The sequence below is a fragment of the Protopterus annectens genome, chromosome 7.part0 (genome assembly GCF_019279795.1).
Source record: "Protopterus annectens isolate FY-2018-M chromosome 7.part0, PAN1.0, whole genome shotgun sequence".
NCBI classification, from domain to species: domain Eukaryota; kingdom Metazoa; phylum Chordata; order Ceratodontiformes; family Protopteridae; genus Protopterus; species Protopterus annectens.
The window spans coordinates 403,101,276-403,119,023 of record NC_056739.1 but is presented as its reverse complement, the minus strand read 5'-3'; the positions used below and the strand labels follow the sequence as shown (position 1 = coordinate 403,119,023).

Here is a 17,748-nt window from a genome sequence, read left to right as displayed (position 1 = left end):
CTTTCTCCAAACTAAAACATTTTAAAGACAATTTATTGAACTCCAAATTAAGACAACTTTACTTGCTCACCTGCGTTGCTGGGTTTTCTAGCAACAATGTATCCAGGGCTATGGTAGCGAACACGCATGTTTTACCTGTGCCAGACTTAGCCTGCACTATCAGATCTGCAGGAAAAAAGAAAAAAAAATGCCAAGACTGATTTAGAAGTGTGACTGTAACTATATTTTATTTGTACTTATTAACTGGTGTAATCGCATGGACTATTTCTAGGTTCAAACAAGGGGGAATATACAGTTGATTGTGTGTTTGTATATTATTGACAAATGTATACTTGTATCTTATTGACAAATGTGCAAACAAATATAGAACAAAAGTATTTAACATTCCAAGAAGCATGACCATTCACGAGCAAAATATAAAAACATAGCAGTACTCATAATGATAATTATGTTTAAAGAATCTAGATATGTATGTTATATATGACTGCATGTAATCCAACTGTCTAATGTAATATTTTATTTTGCACACAGAGCTTTTCTCCCCGGGCCTCTGTTGAAAAAGAACACGTCCAGTCAGACTTTCCTGGTAAACAAATGTAAAATAAATAAAAACTGGTTTTGTATTAGAGCATTACCCCACCAGATGCGCAGTAGCAAGGACTGCCCAAACCCCGCCCGGCACTCGGCGCAAAACGTTTATTTTGAAAAGTGCTTTGAATAAACATGGGAAAACCATCCTCAGAAAAATGAGTATGCTAAACATTGTAATTATTCCAATACAAAGCCTTTTCTCCCTTATTTACTGGTACCAGGATTTCCAATTTCCAGTGATCAAAAGCTTTGCTATACTACATCTTAGACTAAATAATTTGGCAGAACGCGTACTTACAAATGCTATACCGATCCAAACAGATTTACCCATTCAAACGAACACAAAATATGCTGCATTTATACAAAAGTATTACACTGAGAATTACAATTCTTTAAAGGGGAGGGGTGCGAATGAGAAGTTATGTACCTACCATAACGTTCCATGTTAGTTGTCTTCTCTCGCCTTCTTTCTTGCTTGATGGGTTCGGAGCCGATCCTCGGCTCCGACTGGGCACTTTGCTAAGCTCGAGAGTCACTTTTACCAGCTCGAGGCAGCCCCATATCCCATGATGCAAGGCGGTAAGTACCCAGATCTCGTTTGTTGTCTATAGGCAATAACACCTAGCATAAAAAACTTCCCAAAAAGGAAGAAAGAAGGCAGAGAAAAAGCCTGAAGGATGGGTTAGGAAGACCAGAACTATATGGTCTTAAGAAGCATTCTTCCATGTAGGGAGAAAAAGGTCTGTCCAGGCCAGGGGGAAGGAGGGAGGGTCGCAAGAAAGAAGGCGAGAGAAGACAACTAACATGGAACGTTATGGTAGGTACATAACTTCTCAATGTTAAGTTGTCAATCTCGCCTTCATTCTTGCTTGATGGGACCGCGTCCCTAGCACCTCTATCCTGGGTGGCTCAATGGAACAGACTCTTGAGAACTGTAGAGCCAAAACTGGCTCTGTCCCTGGAGGCCAAATCCAATTTGTAATGAGAAACAAAGGTATGAGGAGTGGCCCAAGTGGCTGCTGCACAAATAGTGTCTAATGGAAGTCTAGCCTGAAAGGCTGTGGAAGTGGCTAAGCTTCTGGTTGAATGCGCTTTAGGTTTTGAGCACAGCTGTTTTCCCCTGAGCTGATAGATTTCAGAGATGACAGAAGAAAGCCATCTAGATAAGGTCACTTTTGAGACGGGAAGGCCTTTTTTGTTATCAGCATAAGAAATAAAGAGCTGATCGGATTTCCTGAATTGTTTTGTTCTGTCCAAATAATATCTGAGTTGGCGGTGAACATCAAGATAATGTAATTTTTGTTCCGATCTGTTTGAGTAGTTTGGGAAAAATACAGGAAGGTCAATAGACTGATTCAAATTACTCTTTGAGGCGACCTTAGGCAAAAAGGTCGGATTAGTTCTCAAGGATACCCTTGGTCTTTGTGGAAGACCAAATAAGGGGGTCGAACAGAAAGAGCATGAAGTTCAGACACTCTCCTAGCCGAGGTAATAGCAACCAGGAAGAGTGTTTTCCATGAAAGAAATTTCAGGGAACATGAAACAGCTGGCTCGAAGGGAGGAAGAATCAAGGATGTCAGCACTAAATTTAGGTCCCATTGAGGAGGAGGAGGACTCCTGACTGGAGGTTTCAGGAGAAAGATTCCTTTTAAGAAGGCTCTACAAAGCCTGTGGGACATGATGTTGTGATCTGCGAACCCGACATGAAAGTTCGAGATAGCAGCCAACTGAACTTTGACCGTGGAAGAAGAGCCCGCGTGAAAGATTTCCGCTAAGAAATCCAAAACTGCTTGAACTGGAGCAGTAAAAGGATCAATATTTTTAGCTTTTGCCCAACAAGAAAAGCGTTTCCATTTGCTGGTATAAATCCTTCTAGTAGAGGATTTTAGTGAAGCCACTATGATATCCCTAACAGGATTAGAGATCATAGGAAGCCTGGCTAAGGAAGGAAGTGGAGCAACCATGCTGTGAGGTTGAGAGAAGGGATAGACCGGTGCAGCTGACCCGATTGGTGAATCAGAAGGTCTGGTACTGGGTCCAGATGCCACGGCTGCACCAAAAGGTGACGATGGAGGAACGGGAACCAAATTTGTCGAGGCCAATAGGGAGCAATGAGAATCATTTTGGCTCTCAAAACGGTGGCTTTCTGGAGTACTTGTGGAATCAGCGGAAAAGGAGGAAAGGCATAAAGAAGTCCCTGGGGCCAATCCTGGGTTAGAGCGTCTCTGGGGGGATGGCCTGGCAGTGGGAAGAGAGAAAAGAAGTCTGGGCATTTGCTGTTTTGGGGAGTAGCAAAAAGATCGCAACATGGGCGGCCCCATTCTAAAAAAATCTCCTCCACTATAGATTGTTTGAGAGACCACTCGTGAGGCATGAGTGGTTTTCCCAGGGATATGCGTTGCTACCAGAAACCGATGAGAGGAGATCGCCCATTGCCAAAGTCTGAGAGCTTCTCGACACAAGGGGTAGGACTTGGTTCCGCCCTGTTTGTTGATATACCATGTGAACTGCAATTGTTCCCAAGGGAAGAAAGTCGTTGAGGGCTTGCAACGTTAAAAGCACTGCTCTCTTCTCTAGGAGATTTATGTGCAGGTGGTATTCAAACGGTTGCCACGTCCCATGAACCATCCTGCCCTGATAATGACCACCCCACCCGATCAGGGAGGCGTCCGTAGTGACAGTGGCTACCGGGGCCGGGGATACAAAGGGTCTGCCTTGGTGAATCTGGGGAGAAGTAATCCACCATGAAAGATGATTCCTGCAAATCTGTGTCACCAGTATTTGGTGATGCATTGGAAGTTGTTGGTAAGACCACTGAGTGAACAACATCCACTGAAGCAGGCGCATGTAGAAGCGGGCCAGGGGAAGAAGGGTAATGGCTGCAGCCATGAGGCCCAACACCTTTAGAACCATTCTGGCTTGTACTTTTTTGCTGGCTAGGATGATCCTCACGTGACTTTGTATATCTGAGATTCTTTGGTCTGTGAGGGTTGCTGACATCCGAACAGTGTTTAAGTTTGCGCCTATGAAAATAATAGACTGGCAGGGCAATAAGGAGGATTTTTCGTAGTTGATCGAAATTCCCAATTGAGTGCAAAGATTTATTGTGTAATCCCTGGCTTGAAGAAGTTGATGCCTGGTGGTGGCTGAAAGGAGCCAGTCGTCGAGATACGGAAACACCTGGAATCCTTGACGTCTCAGGTGAGCCGTGACCACTGCCATACATTTGGTGAACACTCTGGGGCTGTAGTGAGACCAAAGGGCAGGGCTCTGAATTGGAAATTACTGGACCCCAGCCGAAGCGGAGAAATCTTCTGGAGCGTCTGTGAATTTTTATGTGATAGTACGCGTCCTGAAGATCTATTGAGCACATCCAGTTGTCCTTCTCTAGGAAGGGCAAAATTGACTGAAGTGTGACCATTCGAAATCTTGTCTTTCTCACAGACTTGTTGAGTCTGCTGAGATCCAATATTGGTCTCCAGTCTCCCGTCTTTTTGGGGACAAAAAGAATCTTGAGTAGATTCCGGGCTCTGAATGGTCTGCTGAAACTGGCTGAATGGCTCTTTTTTGTAGAAGTTTTAATACTTCTAACTCTGCAACTTCCCTTAGACCGGGTGGTACATCTGGAAGGGAATTTGAGTGAGAGAAGGGACTTTCCTCGAAAGGAATTTTGTAACCCTCGGATATGATCGACTGTACCCATCTGTCTTGAGTGAGGGAACGCCAGGCTTCTGGGTACAGCGATAGTCTTCCCCCGACTGCCTCCAAGGATGGACAGTCGGGCAACATCTCAGGGATGCTGAAAAGGCTTGTCAGAGAGAGGCTCTCTGCTTCCCTGGTTCTGTGGACCCCCTCTGCCTCTAGAGCAGCATCTGTTATTATTACCCCCTCTGCCTCTAGGGGTAAACTGACCACGTGTATCCGGCGTGACTCCTTGGGATTTGCGGAACCACATCTTTCCACCCTTCTGTCCTTTAGGGTAAGGTCTAGAAGGGGTGGAAAAACGGACCTCTACGGCAGAGAGTCTTGCCGTCCTGTTCACACCTGGTCAATGTATCCTTCACTTGAGGGCCAAACAAAGCTGACCTATCAAAGGGAGAATTTGTGAAGGATGCCTTAAAGGGATCTGCAAAATTACAGAGCCGCATCCAGGCTTGGCGTCTAAGAGCCACCCCTGTACCTGCGGCTCTACTCGCTCCATCTGCTGCATATGATATCAGTCGCATGGAGGAGTTAGCAATAGAATTAAGGATTCCTAGCTGCGAAGCAATTTTTTCTTGAGCCCCTGCAGCTGTGGGATCCTGTACTACTTCACCTAGTTCCTTAAGGATGTCCCTTTGGAGTCTGGTGAAGTGACATAAGTAGTTCAGCGAGCGCATAGCAAAGGTCGCTGAAGAGAACATCCGCTTACCATACCTATCCATGGTCCTAGAATCCTTATTAGGAGGATGGACAGGTATGGAAGGATCTGCAAGTTCCTTCTTAGTGGCAGCCGCCACCACCATGGCATCAGCAGGGACACCTTTCGTAAGGAATTACTTTTCCGAAGGGGCAGTAATAAATTTAGACGGCCTCCTAGGAACTGGCTCTACAGAGTCAGGAGCAGCCCAAGCCTTTCGAGCAATAACCTCCATAAGGGGGTCGAAAGGCGGAGACACCCAGGAGGTGGAGGGCCGAGATCCAAATGCCTCTAGGTATACAGACTCATCCTCAGAGGGATTTGTGGAGGGCCAGTTTCCCCTCTGTTTTAGGAGTTCTAGGATGTCTGAAAAGGAGACATCCTCAGAGGGGGATCTTGGGGATCCCTCCCACTCATCTAAGTCGGTGTCTGAAGTGATAGACTCAGGGGAGTCCAGGTGTTTTCTCTTACAAATCCTCTTGCGCGGAGGATCTCCTGACTGATCAGGAGAATCCTCGGAAGAGGGGGTTATTCCCAGTGGGGAAACCTGAGGCGGAGGATCTCTGGGTCCGGGAGCAAGAGAGATGGCAGAGATATCGACAGGCACTGTAGAGGGAGGAGCTAAGGGAATAGACTGCTGGCTGAGCCCAGTGGCCAGCACACTCTTCATCACCTCGAAGGCCCCCCTCCCAGGGAGGTCCGAGAGAACCCGTTCCGAAGAAACCGGAACTCCAGGGCCCACCGAAAGGGAAGGCTCCGAGGCAGATGTCGGAGCCGAGCTCACCAAGGCCGAGGCTCCAATGGGAAGAGTGGGGTCGGACAAGGGTCCGATGCCACTCACTCCCTCGGAGGAGACCAGGGAAGCCCAACCACCGAATCCCTCTAAGGAAGGTCTCGAAGAGTAGATAAGAGTAGATGCCGAGGGTGCAGAAGGGGGGGTATCCGCCCCTCAGCCATAGCAGAAACTATCCCCAAAGACTCCAGCTCCAAACTCTGAGGTAGAGTCGAATGAGGAACTTCAAGAGGGTGTGGACTAATAGTCGTCTGTTGAGACGGACTATGCAGCATCTGGGCCAGTGCCTGTGATTTCAATAATCTACTGACCACCCTCTCTAAATCATGGTCAGAAAGCCTGGATGACCTAGATGATCGGCTCCGATGGCTCCGTTCCGAGAGGAGAGGTGAGGCCGGAGCAGAGAGTATCGGATCCAAGGAAGGGGACCTGGACCTCTTCCTTGAAGGAACCATCAGAGCCGAAGAAACAATAGATGCAGTCGGAGCCAAGGACTTTTCGGCTCCGACAGAAGGTCTCGATGCATCGGCTCCAGCCGGAGCCGATACAGACATAAAAGTAACGGTGTCGGTCGGCGCCGACACCGAAGCCTGAGCCACATGGTGGTCGGAGCCAGTCGGAGCCGACACCGATGTGACTGAAACCAGGATCGGCTCCAGTCGGAACAGAGGCCGCAGGCTTGGACACAGAAGCCTGGGCCTTGGAAGACTTTGAAGTCTTGCTCGGAGCCGATTTAGCCGGAGAGCCCTCCAGTTTAAGAAGACCCCTTAAAATCAATTTATTCCTCCTCTCCTGCAGGACTCTCTGGCTAAAGGAATGACAAATCGCACAGGAGTCCTGCAGGTGGAGAGGTCCCAGGCAATATAAACAAGAAGTGTGACCGTCTGTCAGAGACATCTTCTGACAGCACGAGTCACACTTCTTAAAGCCTGAGACCCTCTGCTCTTTGGACATAGTGGACAAACTCAGAACCACACAGTCCCAAACAAACAACTAAACTATAGTTGAAAAAGTAAAACCTCAACACACACACACACACACACACACACACACACACACACACACACACCCTGACAGGGGGGGGATGGGAGGGAAGAAGGCCTGACTAAAAAAATTAAGGAGGAAGGATAATTTTAGTCAAAAAAGGGCTTAATATAAACTAAAAATGTTAGATATTAAGATTAAAAGTGAAAAGGGGCTAAAAAACAGTTTAATATAAAACACTTACCAGGAGCTGGTAAAAGGAGGACCTCATCAGCGAAGCGGCAAACGAGATCTGGGTACTTACCGCCTTGCATCATGGGATATGGGGCTGCCTCGAGCTGGTAAAAGTGACTCTCGAGCTTAGCAAAGTGCCGAGTCGGAGCCGAGGATCGGCTCCGAACCCATCAAGCAAGAATGAAGGCGAGATTGACAACTTAACATCACATAATATGCTGCATGTATAAAAACTATTAGACAGACTTAAAATTACTATTCTGTAAAGGGGGGCTTGCCCACCCTGCAAAAGCAATTACTGCACAAAATTATACTAAAGAAAGGTGGGGGGGTGCACTGGTTATGGCTATGGACTGCAAAACGGGAATGTGTGGTTACTGTGTACATATTGCCATACTGACCCACTTCTTACCCTAAAATACAGTATGTGGTTAATACAAAGTGACAAAGCAAGTCAGACCCCCAGGACATGTCACTGCATAATCTGCATGGCTTGTCACTCAGCCGTGTTTTCCATGCAATGTCACACGGGCTTGCCCTGTCAATCATGTTGGCCACACCCATTCCTGCACAAGAATCGCGGTGGGGTAATGTTCTAATACAAAGCCTAAAAACTCCGATGACTATATCTGAAATCTACTTTGGAACTTTGTAGGTCATTTTTAAAAAAAAACTAACCAGTGCAGCAATCAGAACAGGTTAAAAGACTATACAAAATCCTTCAGAAAAGGTTTAAACATAAAATGTGTGTGCACATTGGTGGGGTGGGGGAGAACAACTTTAGGTCTCTAAACATGGAGGCTCAGTGGTGCTCCAGGGTCTCAATGCTCATTTCTGACATCCATCTTGTATGTGCACATTGTCCTGATACGTGCATCAGTTTTCTCAAGGAAATTTCCGACCAACCAGTCCTGAAAAATGGACATGTTGACTGGCCATTCACAAGCAATATATCTATCAGTTAATGACAACTGCAGCAATGCAAGATCTTGCTCATCACTCCCATCAGTGCTGCATTACAAGTCCCTGGCACTCTAGCAGCCAGCTAGCTACAGACATTAAAACTGTATCACAAACGGCCACTTAGTTGACAGTCTGTGAGTCACTGAAATTTTTAACACCCTTCCCCAATCCCACGTACAGAACTACAGCGTCTAACTCAGTGCCTGAACAAATTTGGACTAAACAAACAATTTCTTACCTTAAAAAGCACAACTTAATATGTCTCAAACTAGTGATTCAACAACCTGCCCTCAATATCACAGAACTTTAGAAAGTCCGCATGACTCCCCAAAACATGCATTACTACCAGATGCCACAATAAATCTGAAGCACAAGGCACAAACATGCTCATAACAAACTCCGCCTCTGGTCCGGAAAAAATCAGGACGACAATGCCCAAGCACCAATCCCTTATAATAAATGCAAGTGTGGGGCAGAAGAACTTTCTTAGGCTAGATAAACCACAAGGACTACATTACCAAAAAACAATGTATACCACCAGGTGCAGTTGTTAATACCTTTGCATCAGACAGAGCCACCACCATTCAACCAAAGACATCCTCATCTATTTTATTTCCCTACATTATGGAAATGATGTCGCAGAAGACAAATTATACCAGCAGGGGTCTTGAACACAGACAATGGAACAGAAATTATCAATATTGGAGACGGAAGACAGGCCTTAAACAGTTCAGAGTATGTAATGCAATAGCTACAAAACTAAGAACATACTAAGCTGACAAATAAGACTGTGACCATTCTTACTTCAATATACACAAGGACAGAGCTTGAAAAGAGCCCCACAAGTCTCTTGAAAAAGAAGGCAGTAAAGAAAGGAACCAGTTAACATTTAAGGCTGCTGCCAAAACAGCAATATACAGACTGATACAAAAGATGTGGAAAAGTAAAACTCCTCCTCATACGGCAGGAAAAGGCACCAAATTAAAAAATACTATTAAAACCAAGGCATACATACATAACTATACTAAGCATGTAAAACAAACTGACAAGCTTTATCAAGTAATGTGCTAACAGCCTACAGATATTTCTAGCCAAATCAAATGGCAATTAAAAGATAGTGACATAATCCCCTCCTCCCAAGCACAAGTTTAAGACCCGAGCTCTAGATGCACCTCATCTCAAAGGAAAATTACATTTTTATTGAAGAATTTCAAAAGGACAAATGTTATACAACTGTACAATAAAATCTTTTAAATTACCTATGACATCACTACTGTTGATCCCAACAGAGCACCTTACTTCTTTAAAGATTCTTGGCCTATACAGACAAATGCATACATCTAGCAGCCCTAACTAGTCAAATACAATGGAAAATTTAACACCCTCCATGGTCAACTGACAAACTTTATAATCTATTAGAAACACAAGGTAAATCTTGAACTAAGTACACATGCACAGACAGAATACCACCGCTGCATCTAGGAAACCGATGATAAAATTCCAAACAGCTTTAATGCTCAGGAAATAATAAATAGGATAAGCATTTTCACCCACGCTTATAGGTGAACTTCCTCAGATAAACCATCACATTTCCAACCCTCTTTTATATTCAAATTTTCCATCCCCAATAAAAAAATAAATCAATGGATGTCCTTTCCTCTACCAGAGAGAGAGATTTTTAAAGATTTTTTTGTAAAATTTCAAATAAAAAACTTTAAAATTCAACAAGCAAACATTAATAGTGTGCTTTATAAAAAACACAATAAAATCTTCTTAGATTTCCATCAATAATGTCCAGTCTTCTTGTAATGGAGATTATGATTTCTTTCACCTGAATAGTTACTAAAGGAACACAAGCAAATGCCCCTACCTGGCTAACACCATCAGTTTTAATTGACTACTAGCGGACAGATAATCATTAAATCCTGGCCAGCTAGTGGTGTCCAATGGAATTTGCCACATCAGTTTCTTTCTCTCCAGATGTAGCATCCATGGTCCACCTCTATTATTCATTTCAACACTATCAATGTCCATGAATTTGAAGGAGTGATTATCAAATGGATGTACATACCTTGTTAAGGCATTATTATGATCACTCTTCCTGATTCAGTAAATATGCTCACAAACTCGCTCTCATAGCCTACGCTCAGTTTTGTCCATGTAGAAACAGGGGCATCGTTTGCATAAGGCAATATATACCAAAGATTTAGACTCGCAATTAAATCTGACATGTATCCTACATACTTTTCCACAGATAATGGAGGCCCCCACTTCCAAAAATGTACAGTATGGACAAAAAACATTTTCTCATACCAAAAGTATTTGTCGTCATTATTGATGTCATAAAAAAACTGTTCTCCAAATAGCTTTTAAAAGCCAACTCCCCTTCTATAAACAATACGTGGTTTGTCCCCTAACTTACTGAAACATCCTCTTAAAAAATTCTCTATAAATATTGGGTGCTTTTTAATTTCTTTATGGTTTGTTCCAAAGATGGTTTATACTGCCCCTCCGATCCTATTTGGGGCTTTACCGTAATAAGAAGTTATGTACTCACCATAACGTTCCATCCGAGTAGGTAAACTTCATTTGTCAGCAACCTATGGGTTATCGGATCCATACCGGATCCGAACCGGCAGTTTCCAGCAGCTAAGATCCGAGCTCCAAGCTCCTCCCCCTTACCCACAACTCCCTGCCATCCCTTCCTGACCTCAGATCGAGTTTGCCTAAAACAAGGCTTGCAATCGCAACCTGCCTAAGGTAAACCAGGTACAACCTACCAAAAAACATCTGAAGAGGACAGGGGGATGGAGGGAGGGACGGTTGCTGACAAATTAAGTTTACCTACTCAGATGAAACGTTATGGTGAGTACATAACTTCTTAATCTGAAGTAGTTAACTTCATTTGTGCATCAACCTATGGGACAGAGTCCCCAGCTACCTGAATCTTGGGAGGCCCTCAAGGATGGATGTTCCGGAGCACTGCGGAGCCAAAGGATGCTCTCCTTCTGGAAGCCAGATCTAACTTGTAGTGGTTTATAAAAGTGTGAGATGAGGCCCACGTGGCAGCCGAGCAAATGTCATCCAACAAAACTCTAGCTCGAAAAGCAGCGGAGGTAGAAACAGACCGAGTTGAATGGGCATGGACTCCCTGAGGAGCAGGCCTGCCAGAACTCTCATACGCCAAGAGAATACACTGAGAAATCCACCTGGATAGTGTGACTTTATAAACAGCTTTCCCCAGTCTGGATCTAGCAAAGGACACAAATAACTGATCTGAACGTCTATGACCGGTTGTCCTGTGCAGGTAAAATCTCAACTGTCTATGTACATCCAAAAAGAGTGTAATATGAATTCGCCCTTATTTTGGTAATTAGGGAAGAAGACAAATTAATAGACTGATTAATATTAGCTTTGGAAGCAATTTTGGGGAATATTAGCTTTGGAAGCAATTTTGGGGAGAAAGGAGGGATTGGCCCTGAGGAATACCCTATCTTTGTGGAAAATCAAGTACGGAGGCTTGGCACAAAGGGCTTGAAGTTCCGAAACCCTTTTTGCTGACGTGATAGCGACAAGAAAGGCCATTTTCCAGGACAAGAACTTGAGATCTACCGAGGCAGCAGGCTCGAAGGGGGGAGCGGTTAAGGCCTGGAGCACCAGAGATAAGTCCCACGGAGGGATCACCTCTTTGACCGGAGGCCTTAGTAGGAAGGTGCCCTTTAAAAAGGCCTTACATAATCTGGATGAAGTCAGAGGGCCAAGATCACATCCAACGTGGTAATGAGCGATACCCGCCAACTGTACTTTGACTGTGGAAGAGCTGGCACCTTTATCAAACAGTCCCGACAGAAAATCCAGGACAGCTGGTAACGGAGCTGTGAAAGGATCTAGGTTCTGATGTTCAGCCCAAATAGAAAAACGTTTCCATTTGCTACGATAAACCATCCTAGTAGACTGCTTGTGGGCCGCCACTAGGATCGCTTTGACCTGGGAAGAGATACCGGGAGTCCGAACTAACAGTGGAACTGGATCAACCAAGCTGTGAGCTTGAGGTTGTCCAGGTTCGGGATTGGTAGGCCCAGGGGGTGAGATATCAGATCCGGACGGGGATCTAGAATGCAGGGAGGATTCACTAGATGAGACCACAGATAAGGGAACCATGCCTGACGAGACCAGAATGGGGCAATGAGGATTATCGTGCACCCCAACCGTCTGGCTTTCTGCAGAAATTTGAGCATCAGGGGAAGAGGCGGATAAGCATAAAGAAGACCGGGAGGCCAAGCATGCACCAGAGCGTCTGTTGGTGATTCCCCGGATGGGGGAATTAGAGCGAAGTAGGTGTCGCACTTAGTGTTTGAAGGAGAGGCAAAAAGATCGCAACAAAGTTGGCCCCATTTGGAGAAGATCTGCTTCGCTACATTGGGATTCAGAGACCACTCGTACGGGGAGAGGATGGTGCGACTAAGTCTGTCCGCTAGGATGTTGGACCGACCCGGAATGTGTGTCGCTACAAGAAAGCGGTTGGTGGAAATCGCCCATTCCCAAACTCTCATGGCCTCTCGACAAAGTGGATAGGACCTGGTTCCCCCTTGTTTGTTGATATACCAAACGACAGACATGTTGTCCATCTGGATCGCAATCGTCCTGACAGGAAGAAGGCTCTGAAGTGCTTGCAACTCTAACAGCACCGCCCTCATCTCCAGGACATTGATATGCAGTGAGGTCTCCGTCTGGTTCCACGTGCCTTGGACGGTCCTGCCGCAACAATGCCTCCCGCCACCCGAGGCGAGAGGCGTCCGTGGTCACCATGGCTAGGGGAGGGGACATAGAGAAGGGGTGCCCTTTTTGGAGTTCCGGAGACCGGAGCCACCATAAGAGGGCACTCCTGCAAACCCTGCTGAGAGGCACAGGATGGCTTGGGGGAAAACGTAGTAAGGACCATTGGACTTGGAGTGTCCATTGCAGAATTCTCATATTTAGGCGTGCCATGGGAAGCAGATTGATGGTAGCCGCCATCGAGCCTAGGGCCCTCAGGACCAGTTCTGCCAGAGGGGTCGGACAATGAAGAATGGCCTGCACATGTAGTTTTAGAGATCGCAACCGGTCCAGGGTTAAGAAAACTAAGAGCTGGTTTGTGTCCACCCTGGCTCCGATAAAATCTATGACCTGAGTCGGGAGCAGGGAGGACTTCCCAGTGTGAATCGTGATCCCCAGCCGGGGAGCTAAGCGAAGGAAGAAGTTCCTGGCTGTGCAGAGTAGATGCCATGTGGGGGCAGTCAGGAGCCAGTTGTCCAGGTACGGAAAGACCTGAATTCCCTGGAGTCTCAGGTGGGCCGCTACTACCTCTAATACCTTGGTGAACACCCTGGGGGCTGTGGTGAAACCAAAGGGGAGGACCCTGAACTGATAGTGACTGGCTCCTAGCCAGAAGAGGAGAAACCTCCTGGATCATCTGTCCATTAAGATGTGGTAGTACACATCCTTGAGGTCTATGGAGCACATCCAGTCGTTCTCCTGCAAAAGGGGGAGAATGTGACCATCCGGAACTTTTCTTTGGCTATTGCCAGGTTCAATAGAGATAAGTCGAGGATTGGCCTTACGTCCCCCGTCTTTTTTGGCACCAAGAAGAACCTGGAGTAAAAGCCCAATCCGTACTGGTCTGGGGGGGGATGTGCTGGATCGCTCCTTTTTCTAGCAGCTGCCAAATTTCTGTAGCTGCAGCCTCCCACTGATCAGGTGGGACATCGGGGAGGAATCTGAGTCTGAGAGGGGGATGGAGAAACGGAATCACGTAGCCTCTTGATATGATCCGAAGCACCCAGCGGTATGACGTGAGGGACTCCCAAGCTGCTAGGTGCTTCGAGAAACACCCCCCGACTGCCTCCAGAGTGGAGCAGTCGGGTAACCCCTCAGGGTTGCTGCGTGGGCCGATCAGAGAAAGGTTCTCTGGACCCAAAGTTCTTCGGGGCCCCCTCTGCCTCTAGGGCGGCATCCACCCTGTCCTCCTCTGCCTCTGAAGGACGGGGAGTCAGAACCACTTCTTCTGTCCCTTTTGGTTCTTCGAGAAGGACCCCTGGGGAGCAGAGAAGCGGACTCTGAAGGCAGACAATGTCTTCCCGTCTTTCTCGCTCTGGACTAAGGTATCGCGTATGTTCTTGCCAAAAAGAGCAGAACCATCAAACGGGGCATTAGTGAATGACACCTTGAAGGGTTCTGCAAAATCACAGTAGTGGAGCCAGGCCTGTCGCCTTAGTATGACGCCCACTCTGCTAGCTCTAGCGGCCCCCTCCCTAGCATGGGACAGCAGCTGCATAGAGATATTGGAAATCGACCTGAGAGTGGCCATTCGGGTAGAGTACACCTGTTTGTCCTCTGCTGACATGGACTCTGGGGGCGACCCGGCGTATTCTTTGATAAGATCCTGCTGGAGCCGTATGACATGTGCCATGTAGTTCAGCGACCTTATGGAGAAGGTGGCTGAAGCAAACATCTGCTTCCCCAAACGGTCCATCGCCTGGGACCCCTTGTCAGGGGGATGGACCGAGGGACTCTCTTGGGCCAGTTCCCTCTTAGTGGCCGCCGCCACCAACATGGCATCTACAGGGGTTCCCTTACTCCAATGAGACCTGTCCGAAGGCAGGCTGAGAATTCTGTCAGGCCTCTTAGGGACGGGCTCCACAGTGTCTGGCTCCTTCCAAGCCCTGGCAGTGATCAGATCTACCAGGGGATCAGCTGGAGGGGACACCCAAGAGGTAGACGGGCCTGCTTCAAACGCCTCCAGGAACACGGACTCGTCCAAGGAAGGCTTTGGGGCAGACCCCCCCCGATCCTGAGCATCTCCATGATGTCTCCAAATGAGACGTCTTCGGGGGGCAATCTTGCGGAGCCTTCCCCTTCCTCCACGTCCATGTCCTCAGTCAAGGACTCGGGGGAGTCCAAGTGCCTCCTTTTGCACTTGCACTTGTGAGGGACCTCCTCAGGGGGGGTTGTCCGAGGAGGCCTCACCAGCCAAATCTTGTTCCAACAAGGGAACTACCTGGGACGTCTGAGCAGGCTGTCCCTGGGGCCGGGTGATGGAAGTCGGACCCATCTGCGAGGGAGTGCAGGGTGGAGCCGTAGCTAAGGCAGGGGGGCCTGGATTCCATCAACAGCACCCTCTCTACCACGTCGAATGCCGAAGGAGAGTCGCTCCTCCCCAGGATCCGAGAGCCAACTCTCCCTTGGATCAGACGGGCAGATCAGGGCTGGAGCTGAAGCAGTCGGACCCGAAGGGCCAGTATGCTCCGACCTAGTCGGTGCCGAAGGCACACTGACCACCTCGGATCTGAAGCTCAGCTCTCGGCTCTGAGAGCTAGGATCCATAGAAAAGGGACCAGACAGGCTCGAGGGTACTGTCGGCGCCGAAGTACCCGAGACTACCGGCACAGACAACCTCCCAGCTCCGAAGACCCCGAGCCCGGGAAGCGGGTCGGGGAAGGAGCTATCGGGGTGAAAAAGGGGGGTCGAGCCCCCCCCCCCCGAAGGGGGGGGGGCAGGAGCACTCCCATCTGCAGCTGGGCCTGGAGGAACCTTCTCATCATCCGGTCCAAGTCTGCATCCGTCAGGCTTCTGGTCGACCTGGAAGAGGCCACCGAGGCAGGGACGGGAGTGCCGCCTCGATAACCTCGAGGGAGATTGGGTCTCCTCCTCCTCTTACCCCAGCGAAAAGTAGGGAGAACGGGTCCGAGAAGGAGAAAGTCCGGCCATCCCGGGGGGAAGAGACCCGCTTGGCCAGCGGGGCCGACACAGAGGCCTCGGCCCGCCACTTGTATTTCTCGCGGTGCTTCTCCCTCCTAGTTTCCCCTATCCTCCTGGCCCGAAGACGGAGGTTGAGTCCCGGCCAGGGGAAGGGAAGGGTCCGTGGATCCTGCCGCAGCAGCGGCAGGAACCACGGAGGGGCCGGAGGATGGAGCCGAGTCCGGGGGCAGAAGTCCCGCCAGGATCAGCTTCGACCTCCAGTACCTGATAGCCCTGGGGTTGAACGCTGCACAAATAGTACAGACAGAAGAAAGGTGTTCATCCCCAAGGCATAAAACACATCGTGTGGCCATCATCCGTGGCAAGCTTTTGGCCACACTCGGTACATTTAGAAAAGAATGTCTTGGAAGCCTCAGACATTTAACTAAAAACACAAGCACTAGGCCCCAAGACCACACAAACACACCCCAACACTCAAATTCAAGGGGGAGGGAACGCAAAACCTGAGGGAACTCTCTAAAACTAAAACTAAACTAGTTCCAACACTCAAAAATCACTCAAACTTTAGAAAGTTTAAAGAAAAAAAGGAAGGATTTTTCTCACAAGACTCGGAAACTCAGACGCTCAAGATCAAGCTGCTGTCCAAACTGCGGCAAACTAGATCTGAGGTCAGGAAGGGATGGCAGGGAGTTATGGGTAAAGGGGAGGAGCTTGGAGCTCAGATCTTAGCTGCTGGAAACTGCCGGTTCGGATCCGATATGGATCCGATAACCCATAGGTTGATACACAAATGAAGCTAACTACTTCAGATTTCACATTATTCATTCAAAATGTGTCTAAAAAATTCTCTTTACCCAAATACCTTGTTCAATATGGGCTTAAAAACCCCATTAGCCCTCTTAGAGCTCACTTCCTTAGCCAGTTAATTCAATAGTCGTAAGGGATACCCTCTTTTTAGGAACATACCCACCAGTTTGTTAATCTCAAAAATCCGCTTCCAATTATACCATTTGCGCTGCTCTCTCTAAATGGCCTTTAATGACTGATCGCTTTTGATGCTATGGGTAGGAAATGGCGTAATGGAGAAAGGCATTAGAGTCAAGAATTTATAGGAAAAGCACGTACTCTATGTATAAAATCCTTTTCCAAAAGCACAGCCAGATAGGAGATTCTTTATGAATTAATCTCATGCGTAAAACTCAAAAAAAAAGTATTATTAATATACTCAAGACATCAATTTAAGACTCCTCCCCATTCCAGACCATAAAAATTGCATCCAGGTAGTGCACATAAAATTTAAGCCATTGGATGAACTCACTATTTTGAGATATCTGTGCTCCCAGTGGGTCATAACTAAGTTCGCAAATACAGCCCCACAGTGAGCCCATAGCCACTCAGCTCTTTTGCAGGCAAAATTTACCTACAAATGTAAAAGTTATTGCTCAGGGCTAATTCCAAAAGATCGTCTATTAAGTTTACATCATTCTGTGTGGCACCTCTCCTCATTAATAGTGAGTTTATGAGTACGTTTACTGTATCAGGAAGAAAAATCCAAATAATGCCTTACAAATGCATGCACAATCATTCCTTCAAAGTCATGGCCATTGATGGTGTTGAAATGAATAATAGAGGTGGACCATGGATGGTACATCTGGAGAGGGAGGAACTGATTTGTAAAATTCTATTGGATGACACTAGTTGGCCAGGAATTAATCTGGAGAAAGGAACCGATTTGTCAAATTCTATTGGACGACACTAGTTGGCCAGGAATTAATGGAATTAATGATAATCAGTCTATCAGTAGACTAATGAAACCAAGGCATTATTCAGGTAAGGGTCACTGCTTGTGCTCCTTTAGTAAGTATTCCAGTAGAAAAAAACTGTAAATCGCCATTACCACAAGATTGGACATTATTGATGATAATGTAAAGATTTTATTAGAGATGTTTAATATATGTAATGCTTTTTTTTTTTTTTTTTTTTTTTTTAATTAAACACACCATTAATGTTTGCAGGCGTTGAATTTTAAAGCCCTTCATTTGAAAAT

General features: G+C 46.9%; 1 protein-coding gene across 1 annotated transcript in view; it reads right to left on the bottom strand.

The window, feature by feature from the left end:
- The window catches only part of DDX20 (DEAD-box helicase 20), a 204,149-nt gene that overhangs the window by 154,559 nt on the left and 31,842 nt on the right, over positions 1–17,748 (bottom strand). The window contains exon 2 of the mRNA XM_044076991.1: positions 71–165. Within this exon, the coding sequence (XP_043932926.1) occupies positions 71–165 (95 nt within the window). The remainder of the gene's footprint in view (positions 1–70; positions 166–17,748) is intronic.